At 44.3% G+C, this 20683-nt stretch overlaps 1 protein-coding gene across 3 annotated transcripts in view; it reads left to right on the forward strand.

The window, feature by feature from the left end:
* YEATS2 (YEATS domain containing 2) overlaps positions 1-18990 on the forward strand; it is a 108360-nt gene extending 89370 nt beyond the window's left edge. For 2 of the 3 annotated variants that reach the window (XM_036766718.1, XM_036766719.1), the window contains exons 21-30: positions 1315-1446; positions 2828-2926; positions 3963-4074; positions 7613-7686; positions 9831-9910; positions 10268-10469; positions 13426-13652; positions 14408-14482; positions 16360-16433; positions 17008-18990. In XM_036766718.1, the coding sequence (XP_036622613.1) occupies positions 1315-1446; positions 2828-2926; positions 3963-4074; positions 7613-7686; positions 9831-9910; positions 10268-10469; positions 13426-13652; positions 14408-14482; positions 16360-16433; positions 17008-17116 (1184 nt within the window). In that variant the 3' untranslated portion in view covers positions 17117-18990. The remainder of the gene's footprint in view (positions 1-1314; positions 1447-2827; positions 2927-3962; positions 4075-7612; positions 7687-9830; positions 9911-10267; positions 10470-13425; positions 13653-14407; positions 14483-16359; positions 16434-17007) is intronic. The other variant, XM_036766720.1, reaches the window with a different exon arrangement.
* Positions 18991-20683: the final 1693 nt, after the last annotated feature.

A 20683-nucleotide genomic window follows, 5' to 3' on the forward strand; every position in this document is an offset into this window, starting at 1 on the left:
GCCACCCCCCCCCCCCCCCCCGCCCCGGGGTTCTTCTCTCTGTCCTGTGTCCACGACACTCCAGTTTTCCTCTCTGTGCCTTTGAACTGGCATGTGCTGGGAGAGAGATGCCCCTTGAGTCACTCTGTGTTTGTGCTGCACGTATTGCCATGTTCTCGTCTCCCTCATTAGGATGTGAGCTTCTGGCAGGAAGGGATAGTTTCATTGTTTTGGTCCTTGTACATTCCCAGTGCCTGGCACTTCGTTGGCGTTGTTTTTCTGTAGGAGATTTTCAGATTATGTACTCGGTGTGTTTGAGGGAAGGCTGATTGGATGTGGTTTTGACATGTCTGTGGTGTCAAAGCCAGATGTCAATAAGCATAAATTAAGTGCCTACTATGCACCGGATAGTGTACTAAATGCTGGGGATACAAAAAGCGGCAAAAGACAGTCTCTGCTCTTAAGGAGCTCGGTCTGATTGGAGAGACAACAAGTCAATAAACCAACTATATATGGCATAGATAGGAAATAATTAACAGAGGGAAAGCACTAGAATAAATAGTGACAGCTGGCATCTTCAGAGCACCTACTGTGTGCCAGTAAGCACTTGGCAATTACCTCATTTGAGCTGCACAACAACCCTGAGATGCTGTTATTATCCTCATTTTTAGAGATGAGGGAACTGAGGCAAAGGGAAGTTAAGTGACCTGCCCACGGTCAGTGTCTGAGGCAGGATTTAAACTCAGTTCTTCCAGCCCTGGTGTTCAATCCACTGTGCCACTTAGCTGCCCCAGAGGACTTGGGAGAGGCTTCTTGTAGAAGGTAGGATTTTACTTGGGACTTAAAGGAAGCCAGACAGCTCAGGGAGAGTTGAGGAGGAAGAGCATCCCAGGCATGGGGGGCAGCCAGACAGAATGCCTGAGCTGACAGATGGAGGGTCTTGTTCATGGAACAGCCAGGAGGCCAATGTCACTGGATCCAAGGGGATGTGCTGGGGAGTAGGGTGTAAGAAGCCTGGAGCGTGTGTGTGGGGGGGATAGGTTATGCAGGGCTGGGGTGGGGAGGAGGGAGGGAGAGGAGAGAGAGAGAGAGAGAGAGAGAGAGAGAGAGAGAGAGAGAGAGAGAGAGAGAGAGAGGGAGAGGAGAGATAGGATCAGATCTGTGCTTTAGGAAGACCACGTCAGTGGCTGAATAGAGGGTAGACTGGAGTGAGGAGAGACTTGAGGCAAGCTGACACCCCCCCTGCCCCCTCCCCCAACAGTTATTGTAATAGTCCAGGCATGAACATTCTCAGTTCCTCACATGGAACTTTCTCTGCTTCTTTGTTTCTTTCAGGCCTGTTAAAGATCCATTCGAACCAGTCCAGTCCTCAGCAGGCTGTCCTGACCATACCCAGCCAGCTTAAACCACTCAGTGTCAATGCTGCGTCTGGAGGCATCCAGACCATCCTGATGCCCATGAATAAAGGTAAAGCCTCCAGATGTGCTTGGGACAGGAGAGCTTTTTCCTGGGTCTTGTTTAGCAAAGTGTGGTTGGCAGTGATTAGCTCTGCTCTCCTCCATTCTGCTGCAGAATTTGTGGTAGAGATAGGGTTTTCACAGAGCGTATTTCAGGGAGTTCAGAGAACAAATGGTTAGGATTCCATGGCATAAAGGGGGATAGAGAGGGCTCAAGCAGGAAATACAAACCATTCCAGTGAAGAAGAGGAGGCAGAGCTGTCTAAAAAAGTCCCCCAAAGAGAAGGCTGCTTTGGAAGGGCTAAAAGGGTTCTGATGTGCATGCGATGGACAGTTGGGGGGTGGGAGGGGATGTTCTAGAAGGACTTTCTGTTCATCTAGATGTATTTCAAATCTCTCCCAGCTCTGAGCTCCTAGAATTCTGTATCAAGACTTAATTCTCATATTTTTTGTTTTCCATTTGGAAAAAATGTAGATCATCTAAAAGTTTAGATAGAAGGAGATTCATACCTGCTGGCCATTTTACTTCTTCTTGGCACCTCTGTCCCTAGAAGAAGGAGTCAGTAATGAGCTCCCTGTTAGAAGCCCTGGCTAAAAAAATGAATTAGGGAAGAAGTTACAAAGTTGAATGTCTTTACTCAAAGGAACATTTTGAATTGTCTGTGGATTAATTTACCTAGTCTTATCTCCAGTCCACATTACCACAGATAACAAATTTGGTACCACCAGGTAAACTTGTTGAAATCTCAGTAAAGTGAAAGGGCAGTATTGATTTCTTTGCCATCCTAGACATTTTTCATCCTGAATTCATCCTGCTTTAAGATAAAAACAATTCTGAGGGACACCATAGGATAGCCATGTGCCATGGCCTTCACAGAAATTCTCATAATGTTAATTTATAATGGTTAGTCCCTGAGCAAGAAATGGAAAACTGGGTTGTGGAGTAAGGGGTTGAAATTGATGCCTTCTGAGATCCTTTTCTCTAGATCTCGGATCTTCTGAAAGCTGGGAGGGAAAGCATTTGAGAAACACACACTATGGAGCCCTTGGGCCTGATTAATTGTACAGGGCTGGAGTATGTTTGAGGTCCTTGACCCCCAGTCACATCAGCTCTGCCCCAAGGCTCACTGTGCTGTCGAGCTGATTATCTACCCAGGGTTGGGGGGAGGGGAGAGAGGTGTGACTTGTTTCAGGAGGATGCTTACCTTTGGACTAATGGCCAGTATAGACGGGGGAGGGCGGCAGGCAGATGATGAGGCCCTAGCTCTGCCTAGATGTCAAAGCAAGGAATCTGGAGTCCTGAAATTGGAGGGGGCTTTTATGTAAAAGACTTGTGTTCGTAGTGCCACTTTTTATTATTGAACAGTGCAATTTACTCTTTCACCTTCCAGTAGTGCAGTCATTGTCTGCCAGTAAGACACCAGCCATGCCCTCCGTGGTGGCCCCCAGCTTGACCCCTGTCAGCTCCACTTCAGCCACTGTTACTAAAGGTAAAGTGTTTATTTCCCTTATTAAAAAGAAGAGTAGAAAGATGCATTACCACGTGTCAAGAGGTAATAGACACTCATAATTCAAGGCAGTGGTGATGTGTCGAGAAGAGACTTCCCGATTGTGGTGAGCATTGAAGGATAAGTAGGATGGGAACCCCTGTGGTCAGTGGAAAAGGTTGGAGCAACTCCCTCCAAGAAAATCTGTGGGACTGTGCTGCCCTGCGCTCCCTCAGAATGGCAAGAGGAGCTAAGTGGAAGCTCTCAGGGCAGGTCCATAGCTCCACATTGACTGGTTTCTGCCCTTTTCCTGGCTGGTGGATAATAGGGAGCTACTGAAAGTTCTTAAATGGCGGATGTTATAATGAAATTGGTGCTATAAAAAGATTGTAGATGCAAAATGTCAGCATAGATGACATGCAGAGAGTCTAGAAACAAGGTGCCCCAGGTAGGAATGTATAGTGAGACAGTTCTGGATCGGATCAGCTGAAGCAGAGCTGGTGGGAATGAAAAAAAAGTGTAGGAAGAGAGACCTTGCCAGCCTCGAGTAGCAGGTAACATGGAATTCAGGATCACCAGCTGGGACATGCCCGAAGGTATGAGCTTTATTTTTGCCTTGACCGTTACACACAAAAAGACCAAGAAAATGGGGGTGTGGGTTGTGGAAGGAAGGAACATGGGGCAGGACAGCAGATGAAGAATGAGAGAGTTGATTCTTCTCAAGTTTCTGTAGAGATTGGACGCAGTCACTTTAATTTCTTATGGGAAGTTGTTGTGGGGATAGCTCGTTTAGAATTCTCTTAGCTGTCTTCCTGCCTTGGTTCTTTGAGCTCTCACCCCCTTGAGGTCTTGCCTGATGGATCTTTGCTTGACTGCTGACATTGCTATGGGAGGGCACTCACCCACTGCTTGGGGGCCGGGGTGCAGCTTTGTCCCTGGAGTCCCCACAAGTGAAAAGGCATTTGCGTTTTTGCTTGACACGATGCTGCATGTAGTCCTCAGCCACTAATCCTTGACTGGTGTTGGTCTCCCTTTGCAGTGAAGGTGGAGCCAGAAACACCAGGATCAAATGGCCTCACCTTGGTCTCCCAGGAGGTACAGACAGAAGTGAAGACAGAAGAAAATACTGAACTGGGGAACTATGCAATCAAGTAACATTTTCTGTTCTTTCTAAGAGAGCTCGGTCTGTGGAGGGGGCTTTTGGAAGGGCCTGCTTTGTGCATGGCAAGTGACATCTTTGTAAAAGCGCTCACATCCATCCACCAGCCCTTTGGGGCTCAGACACACTTGTTCTGCAGCACTGGTGCGATGAGGGCCATCGGCTCCATCTTACAGATGAGGAAGGTGGCTCAGGACCCTGTGGTTAGCCAGGACTCAAACCCCTGACTCCTGGGCTCTGCGCCTTCTCATTCCCTCATCCTTTGGTTAAGATTCATTCCTGCGAACCTGCTAAATGACAGGCTCGTAGATTGACTTTCATTTCTTAACAGTAATATAATGCATAGCAGCTTTTTGGGAGTCAGCTTAAGCTCATTCTTGGGTCTGGGGCCTCCTCAAGAGATGAGTGCAGTTTCCAAGCTAAAGAGGGAATTTCTTCAAACACCGTTAATCACTTGATGCACATGATGGCATTAAGTCATATGGCTCTGTGTAGAAACCACATTAAACGCCTTGGTGTAACAATTCAGCTAGCAGCTGCTGTGGGGGTGAAAAACGAACACAAGCCCAACAACAGGAATGCTGCAAGCCCGGGTTCTTTTGATCTGCTTTACTAAGGAAAGCAACATTAAGGGGTTAACAGTCTTACTTTAATGCAGCATACAAATGTCATTCACTTAGTTCAGGGGAAAAAGCCAGCACCCTGAACTTCAGAGCAAACACAAACAAATTACAAACATCAACAGACAGACCTTGTCTGATTCAAATCTCAATGCACAGTGACCAGAGTTTAACAAAGTCCAAACATCCGAGTTTACAAGCTGGAGGGCTCTACAGCTGCCCAGAGTCTCCACATCAGCGGCCACCAAGAGTGAGAGCCCTAAGCAAATAGCTCTTTATTCCCTTTTTATGCACTCTTTAGCCTTCATCAAACGTCATCTGAGTGACCAGAACTTAAGCTCTTACTTTTGGCTCTGGTCTTAGCATCTCCCCTTAGGAACCTGGGGGCTTCACGCCCACATTGGCTTGGCACCTAGTAACAGCACCTAGTAGCTAGGGGTTTGGGGCCTACTTGGGAGTGAAGATATCATTGGCCTTCATCGGCCCCACCTTAGTTACCAGTGCACTCGGGCACCTCCTAGAGACTTTCTCCATTGCCCAGGAGGTCATTCGTGAAATTTTTAGCGTACACCAAAGAGAAAACAGAGACGGAAAGCTTTGAGCTTGAATCCGGAGGCCAAATTGGCCAATGAATGAAGGTGGTTTGTAAAAATAACTTGGGTCTTCTTCAGGCAAGATACATTGAGCATAAAGGTCCCCTGGAGAAAGCTGTGGCTGGGTGTGTTGAGAGTTGTTGGCATCCAGGAACAAGAACTCAGTCAGAAGTACATTTACCACCCATGCAATACCCATTTGAACATAGAGTTTGAAACAGTAAAATAGACGATAGATTAATATAAGCAACGTGACAAAAATCTGCGAGGGACCTGTGACCCCAAGACAGCCCGGACTCACTGATTAAAGCACATGATGCAAGGAAATGGTAGAATTTATGGGGCCTGTGACTTCAGGCTGCAAAGATTGACCGCCTGCTGAATGCTTAGACATGATCAGGTGGCCAGAATTCTATCCCTCATGAAGTAACCAATGACAGATCCCCATACTGCAAGATTAACCTCAAACTGTACAGTCTTTATCACAAACAGAACAGGTACCCTTAATTATTCAGACCTAACATAGTTAAATAACAATTTAATAAGAGTGGAGTTTTTTGGTGGTAAATTTTTATTTTTTTACATAAATGTTGTATATCATTTTTATCTCACTTGTATTCCTTGCCCTCCCTCTCCCAGCAAGTTGTCCTATATTATAAAAAAAAATTAAGACAATTTTTTAAAAAGAAAAGAGGAAGAGAAAATAATTCAGTAAATCAATCGGTGGAAAAATTCATGTTATAGGCAATCTTTCAGACCCTTCCACCTTTACAGGGGAGAGGAGTATGAGCTTCTTGAGGGTAGGGATGGGCTTTGCCTTTGTATTCTTAGATGTCAGCATAGTGTCAGGCACACAGGAAGTGCTTAATGAATATTTATTGTCTGGAGTTGACTTTGGGGCCAGTCTTATTCTCTGTAACTTTGCAGTATTCACTTTCAGTTGTTTTGTAGAAGCTGTTCTCTCTATTTATATGGTTAAGAATGACCTCTTAAATGTGCTTTACCGTGCCGAGGATTCATAATCTCTGAACTATATTTTTCCAATAAAAGTTGCCTTCAAAGTCTAGAGACTCAGTGGGAGATTCAGAACCATGTGGGAGTCGGCTGAGGCTTGCATCAATCATCTTTGCCATCCTATCTTCTACTGGAATTACCCTAAAGATGCTTCCAGGGAGCCGACAAAAGATGTTGATGTCCTAAAAACTTAGTTGTCCATTATAAGAAGCAGCATTACCCTATGGGTCTGTGGAATATGAAATATCAGATCTTGCTAGCAGGGTAGCTCAGGGCCCAGGACTGTTCTTACTGGAAAGAGATGATGAGGGTGATGGCCACCATTTACATGGCTCTGAAAGCTTTACAAAGCATTTTTAGACATGATCTCATTAACAATTTATTTTCAAGGTTAGCTCTTAATTCATATGTTCACCCAGGAACCTGATAACCTCCTAGTATTTTACCCTGCCACTTCATCCTGCCTGTTTGTTGCTTCCTGAAATCCAAGTTAGGTGCTGTTTGACATCTCTGAGGCCTGCTTCCTCTTCTGTAAAGTGGGAGGCTCTCCAAAGTCTCTTTCAGCCCCATAGCCTGTGTGCTCTGTGAATTTTCTAAAATAGAGTTGCTCACCCCATCCTGCAGTGGGCTCGGGCAGCTCCAAAAAGAGCAGCCTGGTGGTACTGAGGTGTCTGCGTCTATGCCGTCCTGATGCCTCCGCTTCTTGGGCACCACAAGCTGTTAAATATTTATCCTTTTCCGATGTGAAGTCACCACCTAAGTATTCCTCTCCCCCTGCAGATGGCACTATGTTAGAACAGTAGAAAGGCTGACAAACTATGTATTGACTCTGAATTGAGAGAAGCAGGACCTTACTTACCATGTCCATCTGCCTTTCTGGGCTGTGGTGAGAATTCAGTGGGACCACATGTGTAAAGAGCTTGGTCAACCACTGAGCACTACATGAATGGGAGGCATTAGTTTAGAAACCCAAGTGCGCCGAGATAATGTGTGTTCCAGGCTTGTAGACCATCTGGGTCCAGCACAGCAACTATTTAGCTGTATTGCCTGGCTATACAGTGGAAGATGAACACCAGGTGAAATTGGGAGCTGACTCAAGTCATTGCTATGTCTAGGGGTTCCAACACTTGACAAATTACAGGAAGCCCAAGAACGTTAACGTCCCTTTTGGAAAAGATCTGACAAGGGGGATTTTTTCCCCCTTGTTCCTATAAATTATCAGGAAAAAAAAAGTCTTATGTCTAATGAGGCTTAAAGCTAGTATGTGGGATTTATTGCTTTTATTTTTTTTAATCCCTTGTAGCATAGAACACTTAGAAAACACCCAACAGCTTCTAACAGCCATAGTAAAGAAGATCCCATTAATCACTAAAAAGGGTAAGTAAATGATACTGAAAAGATACAATTTTTTTTTTCCTGTGAACTCTGTACTAAGCACAATTATTGTAATTTAAATGAACAGTACTGGGTTTTTATTTTGTTTTTTTTTTTTAATTTAGTCAGCTAAAAGTTGTGTTTAGAATGAATGGTTTCTTGGGCAGCCAGCTAGTCTTTTATTGTTTCCTTTGTCCCAGATCTGGGAAAATAGAATCTACATTTCTTGTTGCAGTCTAGTTTTGAAATTTATCAACAGTATTGTCTTCTTCCTGGCATCTAATCTTTGACACAAAAGGTTGTTAAGAGAAAATTGGAAGCAAAAGAAAAACATGGCGATAAGGGATTCTGTGCTCATTATTTGGAAAAGTTTTAAGGATTTGATGTTAGTGTCTATTTGCATTTGGTTATACGTTACATTTGTAAAGTGCAGCTACATTCCCAAGCTGAATCCTATCTTTGTGATCTGAGGTGTTAGGCCCAAATTATGCAAATCCTTAAGCACCTTGATCATTAAAATTGTATGCCCTAGATTGTGAGGCTGGTAACCTTAAGAGCGAGCTGCCCTCAACAACAGTGATTTGATAGGTCTAGATCATTCATTCAGCCAACACTTATGAAACTCTTATGTTCAGTATGTTGTGCTTGATTCTGGAAGGATGCAAAGATTAACATGGTGTGTTAGGGCCTGTCAGTGATGACAGAACGTGTACATAGAAAAATTGAGTGCCATTTAGAATGTGGCAAATGCATGATAACGTGACTGAGAGCCCTGATGTTGGGACAGGGAGAGATTGCTTTTGTGTGGTGAGGTTAGGAAAGGCTTTCTGTGAGAGGTGACCTTGGAGATGGGTGTTGAAGGTGAGATGGATGGGGAACTACATCAGAGATGATTACAGACAAGAAAGTGGTGTGTGTTTGGCAACAGTCTCCAGTTTGGTTGCAGGGTAGGGATGTGTAGGGCATTCAGTACAAAGCTGTGGAAAGATGGGTTAGGGCTAGATTGTGGAAGGCCTTGGAAGCTGGTTAAGATGTTTGAGTTTTACTCAGTGGGGAATGGAAGACCACGGATGTGAGTGAGAGCAGTGTGTGATGTAGATGAATTTGGCCACAGATATAGAGCCTCATGGGGCAGAGCTGGAACAGAGGCAGGGGAGCAAGGCAGGAGGCCCTCCCATTGCTTTCATGAAAGCGAGTAACTCTCTCGGTCTCTTTTAAAAGGCACATACTGAATCCGCCATCCTGTTCCTGACATTAGCTCCTGTCCTCTTTTTCTCCTGTCCTGAAGGACTCTTATTGAGCTAAGACCTTGAACCTGAATTCTTGGCACTGGCCTTCGCACAGCACCCTGTAGGTTCCTCCAGGCCCCAGCTCAGAGTTCACTCAAATTCAGACTCTTTATCTTTGCTTGTTGCAAGTATCTTTATTTATATAGATCTCCTTCTTCAGCTAAACAAAAGTGAGTTCTATAGAGGGATGGGCAGGTGAATATCAGTGCCTGCCTCCTCCATCGCCTCATCCCAGCAGCCGTGTGCTTCCCATGCCAAGCTGCTCATTGTGGCATCAAGTGAAGTCCAAGGGACTCAGGAGCAGGCTACAGCTGCTTACATTTGGCTTGGATCTTTTTTCTTTAAAATTTTTACATGGAACATTTCCATAGATGACAAACACTAAAAGAGGAATGTACATGAATGCTGACTTGCTTACCTCCAGCTTATTTTTGAAAACATGATAAATTCTCCATGTTAGTTTCAAAGCTGCCTTGCTTTTCTGCATCCCCCATTGAATACTTCTGTTCTCTTCTCTGTGCTTTTTCTTGACTATCTGGGCACTTTATTATTTTTTCCCCAGTTTTGAATTCTGAACTTAAACATCAGCAGGAGCACTTCTGCCTTCAAGAACATATTACACATGAAATTGTACTTTTCTTTTTTCTTTAATATTTCTATTATACAGTATATATATTATTACTAACAATACAATTTGAAGATACAAATGGTGTCCACTCAATCCTTTGCACTTAGCACATTTTTTTCCATGTTGTGCTCTTTTCAAGCACATTCCTTCCCAGTGACAGTAATATCAATAACTCGCCTTCATTCTTAACCACAACTTAATTCAGACTTTGCTGGCGGTGTGCTTTCTAGGTGAAGATGCCAATTGTTTCTGTGCCAGTTCTGTGGAGCAGTATTATAGTTGGAACATTGGGAAACGGAGGGCAGCAGAGGTAATCCTGTCTTTATCTGTCACCAGGGTGTAACGAAAAACCATTTGGAGAGAAAAGGTAGCAACTCCTTCAAGCTCTGGCTGCCAACCTGCCGGCCTAAACCTTGCCTCTTTGGAGCTGAGAATGAGGTTCTTTACACAGTACTTTGGTTAGAGTGCTTTATGAAATTACATTTTTCCCTTATACAAAAAAAAATCGCATTTGGAAAGGCCTCTTAGATGTTCACTTTCTAACATGGAATTAGGGTATCTAATTTCCCCATCCCAAAATGGCAGAAACAGAGTTGCCATTTTAGAATTTTCATGTCTTCTCATGTTTATGAATTAGAGAATATAAATGCCATCTTTTTTCCCCTAGTGGCAACGAGCAATGACAATGAGAAAAGTCTTACAAGAAATTCTGGAGAAGAATCCCAGGTTTCACAATGTGACGCCCCTCAAAACCAAGCACATTGTCCATTGGTGTCGTTGCCATGGTTACACTCCACCAGACCCAGAGAGCTTGAGAAATGATGGTGATTCCATCGAGGACGTACTGACGCAGATAGACAGTGAGCCAGGTAAGAAGCTAGTGAAAGGAGGCTATGTCACTTCCACCTTGGAAGGAGCGAGGGATTCGTTTTCTGTCTTCTGGCCACATCCCCGACAAGGGGTCCTGCCTCCCTCATGAGGGAGCACTCGCTTTCCAAGGCAGTCACTTCCACTTTTGGACAGCTTTAATTGTTGAGAAGTCTTTGCATCTTCCACCCGTTTTTCTGAACTCTGCCCTTTGGACCCCAAGCAGTGCTCATTCTTCCCCCATGTGATGGCCATTCAGATACTTAATGAGGTTATGAGATTCTCCCTAATTCTTCTCTTCTCCAAGCCGAAGATCCTTTGACTAGTCTTTGTGGCGTGTTCTCTAGTTGTCTTACGTCCTTACCTACTTTCTTCTGGACAGCCTCCAGCTTATCTTTCCCCTAACGTAGTCTCAGAAGCGAACGGTATTCTCATTGTGACTTGACCAAGGCAGAGGACAGCAACAGCACTGTTTCCTCCTTCCTTTGGGACACTCCTTCTCTTGTGACTCTCCACAATCGAGATGAACAATTACTTTTTTAACTTGGATGTCACATGCAGTCTCTAAAACCCACAGATCTTTTTCACCGAAACTGGGTTTTTTTAACCCAATTATAGAATTTTATATTTTGTCCTGCTTAAATTTCATCTAATTTGATTTCATCTGATCCATCATTCTGATTCCTTGTTTGGATTCGGTTCTTTTGTCCAGAGTTTGGGACGTCCCGGAAGCATCTGGTCCTCTGCCTGTTTGACGAGCGGTGCCTTCGCTCTTTTCATCCAGGTCACTGATGAAAATGTTGAGCAGAGTATACAGGGCCAAGCACAGGTCCCTGGGGCCTTCTGCTTAAAGACCTTGACCTAGGTTGACATTCATCGGTTCAGGAGTGCGTTTGTAAACCAGTCGTCCAGTTAGTTCCAAGTCCAGCTGACCACATGAGCATCTAACCCTTATCTTCATCTCCTCCACAGGGATAGTGGGGAGAGACTTTGTCATACACTTTGCTGAAAACTAAGTGTACTTTGTCTACAACTTTAATCTCTGAGCCTAATTACCCTGTCAAAAAAAAAGGAAGTGAAGGTAATACGGCATGGCCTGTCCTGTGTAAAGCAGTGGAGATTGTACACCTTCTATCTAAATATATGGTCTTTGTGAATGAATTACTGTGGCCAAGAATATTGGGCTAAGAGTAGGCCTATTTTGTCCTCGCAAGGCTTAGCAGTCGACCCTCTTATATTATTTCTCCCCTTCAAAGATCTGTGTAAACGTGGTTTGTTTTTTCTGTCATGTCGTCTTCTCCATGGCCTCACTCCCATCTCTCTTATGTGGTCAACTATGAACTTCTACAAGGTAACTCTATAGAGCATATATTAAGCCCTTAACATGTGCCAGGCACTGTGCTAAGCACCGAGGACATAACCTGGCCCCAGCACTCAAAAGGTTTACATTCTAGTGAGGGAAGACAACATAGAGGGGGGAGTGGGAAGGACCCTCACTGCGGCATGGCTGGAGATGTCTGGGAAGTGTGATGGAGGCTGGAACCTGGCAGGAGAGAGCTGAATGCAGACAGGTGACTAGAGGTGGGGAGGGGAGAGCCTGTTCCTACAACTGCTTTCTGATCATTTCCAGTCAGCCGTAGTATCATCATTCATTGTCGTACTCAGCTCCCAGACTAACTCCTTCCCCGACTCCTTTCCTTCCAGATCATCTTTGACCCTTCCTTTTCTCTCCACCTTCATGTCCAGTGACCATTTCCTAATAAACAAAGTATCTTTCCCACATCCTCCATCCTTTGTTCTCATCATCATGGCCATCAAAAACCCTAGATTCCAGATTACAAGTCGGTGACTTGTCTCTTGCCTCCATTCAGTTCGTCTTGCATGTCCACCATTAGGCGATTATGCTCAAGTTTCATTATCCCTGCTCGGAAGGCTTCAGTGTTTGGCCACCGACTGCAGAATTCAAGTCTGTACTGGCTTTCAGAGCTCACCACCACCTGTCTGTCCTCTGCTCGGCCTCCTGCTTGGATCTCTCACTTCCCCACAGAAATGCTCCCAAACATGCTACGTTCTTTTCCCTTTTTTTGTGTCTTTCCCATACTGCTGCTTCTTGAAAGATCTCCCCCATTCTTCCTGCCTCTCTGACTCCTGCCTATCCCTCCATACTTGGTTTAATCCCTGCCTTCTCTCCAAAGCCTTTTTGGATCACTTGAATCCATAAAATCCTTTTCCTCCTTTCACATTCTGTACTGTACACTGTCTCTGCCATTTGTCGTTGTCTCTACCACTTAATCGCTGTAATGTGCTGCTTTGTTTTATCTTGTTTTACATGTAGCAGTCTTCCCAGTTATAATGATTATAAGCTTCTTAAAGTTATGGGCCATATCTTATACTTCTTTACAGCCCCCACAGTGTGTAGCACAGTAAAAATTAAATATATTTGATTGATTTTCGCATCATACTAAGCAAAAGCTCTCTGAGCTGGCTCTCAGCAGACAAAACTTGGGACAACTCATCCCATCTATCTGATCTTAATTTTCTTCTGTGTATAATGAGAGGAGCAGCCTAGAGGATTGGACCTCCATGTGCCTTTCCAGCTGCATGATTAATTTTAAGGCTTTCTATAAGTCAGCATGGGAAAACTAATGGCATTTGAAATTTTTTGACCCCGTTATTGGCAGCCCAGTCCTGACTTGTATATAATCCATTTGAGCCAAGATTGTTGTCCTGTGCTTCACTGAGGAGATTCAGGTACTTTTCTGCCTCTCACATTCATGGAGTTAATTGAAAGCTGGAAGGGACCAGAGAGATCTTTTAGCTCAGTCTTCCTAGGCCATGCTTCTCAAACTCCCTTGGCTCTTGCCCCTGCTTTCTTAACTTTTAGAGGACTGGGGATGACTATGTCGAGGAAACTTTTATATTGTTGCTCCATCATAAGACTCCTGACTTCTCATTTAGAGTGTCCCTCATCCTTCACCACTGCTGAAGATCTCTGCCGAAAACTGGAGGACCTCCAGCAGTGTCAGAAAAGAGAGCCAGAGAACGATGAGGAGGTGGACATTCTCAGTGTCACCGAGCCCCTAAAGATAAATATCAAGAGAGAAAGGGAGGAGAAGCAAGCAGGAGTGAAGTTCTATGTGGAAACGACGCCTGCTTCTGAGTTTGTCAGCGACACGGCTCAAAAGGTAGAAGAGTGAGCGAGTGAGGAGGAGGGGAGACGCTTCCTCTTCTGTGTGCTCGTTGTGCGCAGTCTTCTTAGAGACGGGTGTAGCTTGCCCTTGCCACCTTCTTTCCCTAAGGTGGGGAGAAGCACCTACTGAGCATCTCCTCCCTGTGCTAGAGATTTCTGGGAAGTAAAGGGAGGTGTTGAGTTGAAATACAAGGGTCAGAATTGGCTCCCTCACCTTGGCCGGAGAGGCACCACGGAACTTGATTTCAGGGCTTCCAAAGGGTCTGAAGCCACTGTCTGAGTTAAGGCGTATTTCTTCCATGAAGGAAATAAAATTGTGACCTTTAAAAGGTACAGAAAGTGTTATTAAGCACTTGTGTGCTGGAATTCACATTTCAAATGAGGGAAGACAGTGCTTAGAAGCGACCTGGGAGAGGGGGCTGCGCCCAGCCCGTGACTGGGAAGTGAGAGGAAGACTTGGCTCTGAGCCACATAGGCAAAGGCTCACCCATCAGAGCCCAGGGTGGATCCCAGGGAGGCCTCCCAAGTTTCAGGTGGTGGCCAGGAAACCAAAAATAGGAAAAGCCAAACTTTAACTTGTCCTAGATTAAACTGAAATATGAGAAATTCCACTTTTTTCGGTATTCATTTTCCCATTGATTTTAATTGAAGTACTCTTAAAGGATTCCCTCTACTCTGCTGTGTTTCATTCAGAATGAGAACATTGTTTATGTGGAATGGATGAGGTTTCTAACTTTTCTCTCTTCTCAGATTGGAATCACCCTCCAGCCTGTAGAACTTCACAAGAACACATATGCATCTGTTGTTGAAGATATGATCCTAAAGGTGGGCAGCCGAATGGGCTGGAAGGGAATGAGGAAGCTCACTGGGTGGCAGGACAGGGCTGTCCCTTCCCTCTTTCATTCTGTGTCTCTCAGTCTTTCTCAGTTTCCTCTGGGTATACGGCAGACAGGGTGGTGTCTATGGGAAGGGTTCCCATCCCATTGAGGGTGTAACATTTATGTTCTGCTTTTTAGATAACGGTTAACCACAGATTAGCTAAGATTGGGGCACCACAAAAGCTTAGTGATGCTAATACCACCTTCTTAAAAAGTCTTCATCAAGTTGCATTTAAACCATTCTTTAAAGAGGCCCAGACTAGGAATTTAATTCATTACATTTACTTATATATATTACTTCCTTTTTAACACTTACCTGAAGGTCACGTAAAAACAAATGTAATAGAAACAACATTGTTATGAGCCTAAAGTTGGGGCTATTAGGGGAAAAAGCTTATCACAGAGTTCCCACACAACATGATCAGAGACAGTTCATTACCAGATGTTACAGCAAGATCCCAGGACAAGGAGAGAAAAGGTCCATAGGCTCCCACAGCTGACCTGACCCCAGATCAACAATACCTTTCTTTGGGTCAAACGAAATAATAATTGGCAAGTGCTTCCATAGTTAGTTATCATTATTGTGGTTACTGTTACTCAAACATGTAGGGGAGGGCCAGTGTCCCGAAGCCGGGGCCTGACCTCAAAGTCTTAGGTAGGTAAGCAGATTCCCAGCTAAGCAGTCCATGCTGTGAATGTACTGCCCACTTAGAGCTCGCCCCTTCCAAACTTCGTTTCCTTCATCCTGGAAAGTCCCTCTCTCTCATGGACGCAGATTTTGTGACTGTTGGTCAGGAATATTGCACACACGCCTTAGTACAGGCAGCTTTGCACATGCATTCTCGTTTTCCCTTCTCCATGGACAGTTTTCACATAGTTTCTCAATGGGTTTTCCCAATAAAGACCACTCACTTCTTCTGGTCCTTCAGGAAACCAAAGCTCAGCTGCTAGGAGACTGTACCCTCCCAGAAAAGATAAAGGGTTTCCCCATCCTTTTCCAGAAACTCTGCTCCTCATTTGCAGCGATGAGTTTTTCTACATCCCAGACCCGACAAAGGGACTCCTCTCTAATGGCAGGATCTCTGCAGGGCCTTTGTGCCCTTCTTAAATACCAGGCCACTTGCTTGGGAGGCTGAGCATTTTGGATAGCTTCCTTCTTAGAAATGGTGGAATCTCAGGTTTTATTTCTTCTCACCCTGACACTTTTCCTCTCTTAGATGAGAAAATGTTCCACTCGTTTTACAGATTTCCACCCACAGTTTTGGTAATTTGCTTGATTTTTCTGCATCTCAGATGCTGCCTGTTTGGATCTGGAGATCAGTTAAATTCTTCATTGCCATTTTGTTGATTAATGGCTTCCAATGATATATATTTTTCATTTTATATTATAATGAATATGGTTGTGGTTGCCTCCTGAGAAGCAAATTAGAATTTTTCCTCATTGGTTTCTCTTTTCATTTTAAACTATAACCCATCTAATATTCCAGTGCCCAAAATATATACATACACTCACACACACACACACACACACACACACATGCACACACATGCACATATGTATATATACAGACATACATACATATATATATATATATATATACACACACACATATATATTCTGTATAATCATACATAGTTTTTTTTTCCAAGAAAATTGCTAACAAAAAATTGTACTTTCTTGATCCAAAATTCAGACCTTTGGTAACTTCATGGTCTTTAGGCTTAGTTGTTCCAGAGGTTCTGGAGGTGGGGTTGTATGTAGCACAGGGCACTCTGTTCCTACAAGCGGTGGTCAGGATGACAAATAACAGTCTTCTGTTCCAGGCGACGGAGCAGCTAGTGAGTGACATCCTGAGACAGGCTCTGGCCATTGGGTACCAGACAGCATCTCACAGCAGGTGAGACCTTGTGATCTCGTCAGTGGTGTCAGACTTGGAAATCAAAGCAACTGAATAGGACGTTGGCATGTCACAGTCTAGAGATCATTGGGGTAGAAAACACCTGTACACCCCCATGAAGGTTGTTCTGTTCTAACCAGCCTCTTCAGGGCACACACATGCCCTGTCTGTGTGGCTGGAGAAATGGCCATTTGGGGTCCAGTCCCCTTCTTAGCCCTCTGTGAGAGACCCTCGTCCCCTTCAGTTACCTGAGGATTAGAAATAAGGCACAGTAGGCCATGAACAGGCCAAAGAGAGCCTCTTGCTCACAGCTGGGCAGCTTCTAGAGCTCCTTCTCCTCCAGTGACTGTAGAACAGATCTGCTCTGGAGAGGGAGGGGGCAGTGAATCCCGAGGGCTCCCCATTGCCGGTCTTTTCCTGCAGCTACCCTAGTGGCATTAGCTCCTTTGTCATTGTGCCCTTTTGTGTGGGGGACTTGGGTTGATGACATCTTCCGCTGAGATTTCCACTGATTCAGTTCATGAGTTGCTTGGGTCAGTTATTCTTCATAACACCTCTCGTTCATTTGGTACAGGACTCCAAGAGAAATCACAGTGATGAATATTCACCAGGCCATTTGCAATATTCCCTTTCTTGATTTTCTCACTAACAAGCATATGGGAGTATTAAGCAAGGAACAGTAAACTGAAGATGCCCCCAGAGGAGTAGGATGAGGTGAAGACTCAGCCAAAGCATGTGAGCTGACCTCCACACGAGTCCGTGCTCTTCGCCAGGCATTAGGTGAAACAGTGAGCGGGTCAGCGAACTCTTTACACTTGAATTTAATTGGTCGATCTGAAGACTCCGGAGTAGGGCAGACCCGAGGCTGGGCTAGGTGGAAGTGGATCTGGTTATCTTAGGACAGCCTTGATGTATTTCCACCGCACCTCTGTGGGAGCCTCCCAGGTTTGTGCAGCATTTCTGGGGAAGACCGTGCACCAGGTCTGGTTGCGCTCTTAGCACCACCAGTGGTCTCTGGGGTTACTGGCAGCTTCCCCCTCTTGTCTTGGAAGAAGTGACACATGGGAAGCTGTGGTGGAGGGGACAGTGGCGGTGCTGACTTGCCTTGTAGAGAGACAGCTGCTCTGCCAGGACATCCCCAAGTGGTTGGTTGGCCCCTGAGCTGAATGTGACTGACTGCAGCAATCAAATCTGTGGGAAAGAACAGACCCCCGGGGATGCAGCACAGCTGCATGGTGTGCCCTGGCTGCTCAGAGTTCCTTTCTTATGAGGTGGAAGAATATTACCCAAGCTACTCTCTCTAAGAAGACTCCAGGGCATGTACTAAGCTTGATACTGGGTGGCAAGAAATGTGAACATTCCAGTCATGCACTTAATTGGTTGGGAATTAACAGCAGCCAAAAATCTTGGGCCCAAGGGAAAGGCAGAAGCAACTTTGGATCATCATGTGTAGGTTGATCAGCTGGCTCTCTTGCATGCAGCCGTGGGCTCTCTCCTTTGCTGTGTGCACCTTGTTTACAAGCAGCTGTCTGTACTGTGGTGCATGCTCATGGGCTTGCTTGAAAGTTGCTTATTTTTAGGGAAAACTCCCAAAGAAGGCCAAAAAAAAGGATTGCTGCATGGATGGGAGACTGAAGTAGACATTACAGTCCCCCTCCATCCCTGTTCAGACAGATCTATCGGGAAGCTCACTTCCCAGAAAAAAGAAGCAAGGCAAAGACATACCTGCATGTGTTTGTCTAGTGGAGGAGGACAAAGAACGTCCCTCAGCTGTTAGTAGAGGCATCAAAACACACAGATGATGAAAAGAGCAAAGCCTAAGGAAGACAAGCTGACAAGGAAGAGCTTTTATTTAGCAGCAGCCCTGGCCTGATGCCCAGGGCACGTGGAAGACATCAGATTCAGTTGGTCTCATCCCACAGCCCATCTGTGATGCAGAACTGAGAGGCATCCAACAACCACCAAAAGGAACTGGTCAACATAGACCCTGGGGGAAAACTCAGAGGCCTTGGCATCTCTTGTAGTCAGAAGTGAGAGCTTATCTAAACAACCCTGGGCTAAGTGTTCTGAGTCAGGGGAAGGTGAGGTATGTCTCAGGTGGAAAATTAAATGAGGGGCCCATTTGATCATAACAATCTGGCTAGAACATGTGATCCGGGACTCTGGGAAAGAGAAGAAAGCTGTTTGGTACAGTGCATGGCATGCTCAGAACACAATATACCAATCATTTAACTTAGAATATTTTAACAATTAAATGAGCCCCCAAAGCATTTGAGAATAGCTGGCATATATTTGGATTCAAAAGGAAGTTTTCTCTAGAATCTTTAAAATCTAAGATCTGGGGGGAAGAGAATGTAGTTGGTCCATGACTGACCCAGAGGAAAGAAAGTTCTTTCACTGTGAGTGGGAGGATATAATAAATAAGTTTTCAGCAAAGGAAATACTAACTATTAAAAGATTTCCTTATGTGTTAAGACTTTCCCAATGTATTTGTATGATAATGTGTAACATAACTATGTAATATATGTGGCTACAATAAATTTTCTTTTAGTAATTGTGATGGGCTTGTTTGACTCCTTTTGGCTTTTTTTGAGAGACAAATCTGATTACCTTTACTGTAGTGGTTTTCCATTTTCCATCACAATAACTTTTTTTAAATGTAATTCAATTTAAGTTCATAACAAGAGAATAGTAACTACAGTGGCTGAAACACTGAAGTCCCCTTTTGAGACATTTTGCAGCAGGATCTGGGAAGAAAAACAAACATATGCCTGAAGCAAGCTTTTCCAACTTTTTTTTTTGGCCAGAAATAATGACCCAGTTTAAAAAAAAATCTTGCAAAACAAATTTCCCAGAGAGAGAAGTGATCTTTCCTTGTAAGTTTTCGCTTTTGAGAAGTTTTCCTCCACCAAAAAACTAAACTGACAAAAGGATTGTGCTTCAAAAATAAATAATTTAAAAGTAAAAAGGTCCCCCCCCCCATAAATTTTGCCTGTTGTCAGAATTCAGCAGAGGGATTGAAGGGGGTGGGATAACTCCATGGAGGTCTCATTGAGGTTCCAGAGACTGGCCAAGCGGCTTCTTTTTACAAGGGGGTCCTCATACTCACCCTGGAAAACTAAACATATAGGAGGAGAACACAGGGCTCACAGGGAGAAGATGCTTAGTACTGTTGGGTTTTTCTTTTTTAGGGTACGGCTGACATGTATAAACCAATCCGTAGCACCAATTTGCACAGAACCATGTAGTTCTCCTACAGGAGCTAAAGGTGTGCTGACTACACAGATACATAGGTCCCATGTTTTCCAGAGCAGAGAAAATATGTTTTCAGAAAAACTTTGCTGAAGAAATATCCTCTATCATATGTGTCCTGATATTTGGTTTAAAAAATATAGTTACAGCTGTGCAAAACATGAAGTGTATGAGCCTGACCCAAGGGAATTGTTAGGGACTAGGATTCCTGTATTGAGAGAGATTTGTGGGTGCATTATATCTTCCCTGTTGGACTATAAACTCCTTGGGGCCAAGGCCGAGTCTTAGATATCTTTGTAGCCCCCAGAGGGCCTAGGATAGTGCTGAGGAATCAGTCCAGTAGCAAGTATTTATTATGCACCTTCTTTGTCGCAGGCACTGTTTTACACACTGTGGATGCAAGTATTAGAATCTCTGCTCGAAGTGACCTTGTATTCGAATGTGCGAGACAAATACAAGTGCATATGTGTGTGTATACACACACACATACATATATAAGAAATATAAAATTAATAAAGATCATCAGTCTAGAGCTGATCTCTTCAGCCCACAGTAAGGGCCTCCTACATGCCAGGCATCGTGCTGGGGCTGAAATTACAAAGACAAAAATGAAACAGATGCTTCCCTCAATGAACAAGTGTAAGGATAGTAGAGGAGCAGTGGATAGAAGTGGCAAGCAAGCGGAATTGGACTTTATAAAAGAAGAAATTTCCTGATAATTAGAGCTATCCAGAAGTGAAACAAGCTGTCGCCCAGGAGATTGTCAGGTTCCCCATCACTTGAAGGCATTGAGCAAAAGTTGGTAGACCCCTCGTTTTTCAGATAGATTGCAAAAGGATCCTTTTTATGTTTGGGCTGCACTTGGTGACTGAGGCCCCTTTTACTTCTGAAATTCTGTAACGTAATAGTACACAATTCATTCAAGATCATTCGAATAGGAAGAGAGCACCAGTAATAACAGACATAATCTGGTGCTTTAAGGTTTGCACAATTTCACA

The sequence above is a fragment of the Trichosurus vulpecula genome, chromosome 7 (assembly GCF_011100635.1).
Source record: "Trichosurus vulpecula isolate mTriVul1 chromosome 7, mTriVul1.pri, whole genome shotgun sequence".
Taxonomy (NCBI): Eukaryota; Metazoa; Chordata; class Mammalia; order Diprotodontia; family Phalangeridae; genus Trichosurus; species Trichosurus vulpecula.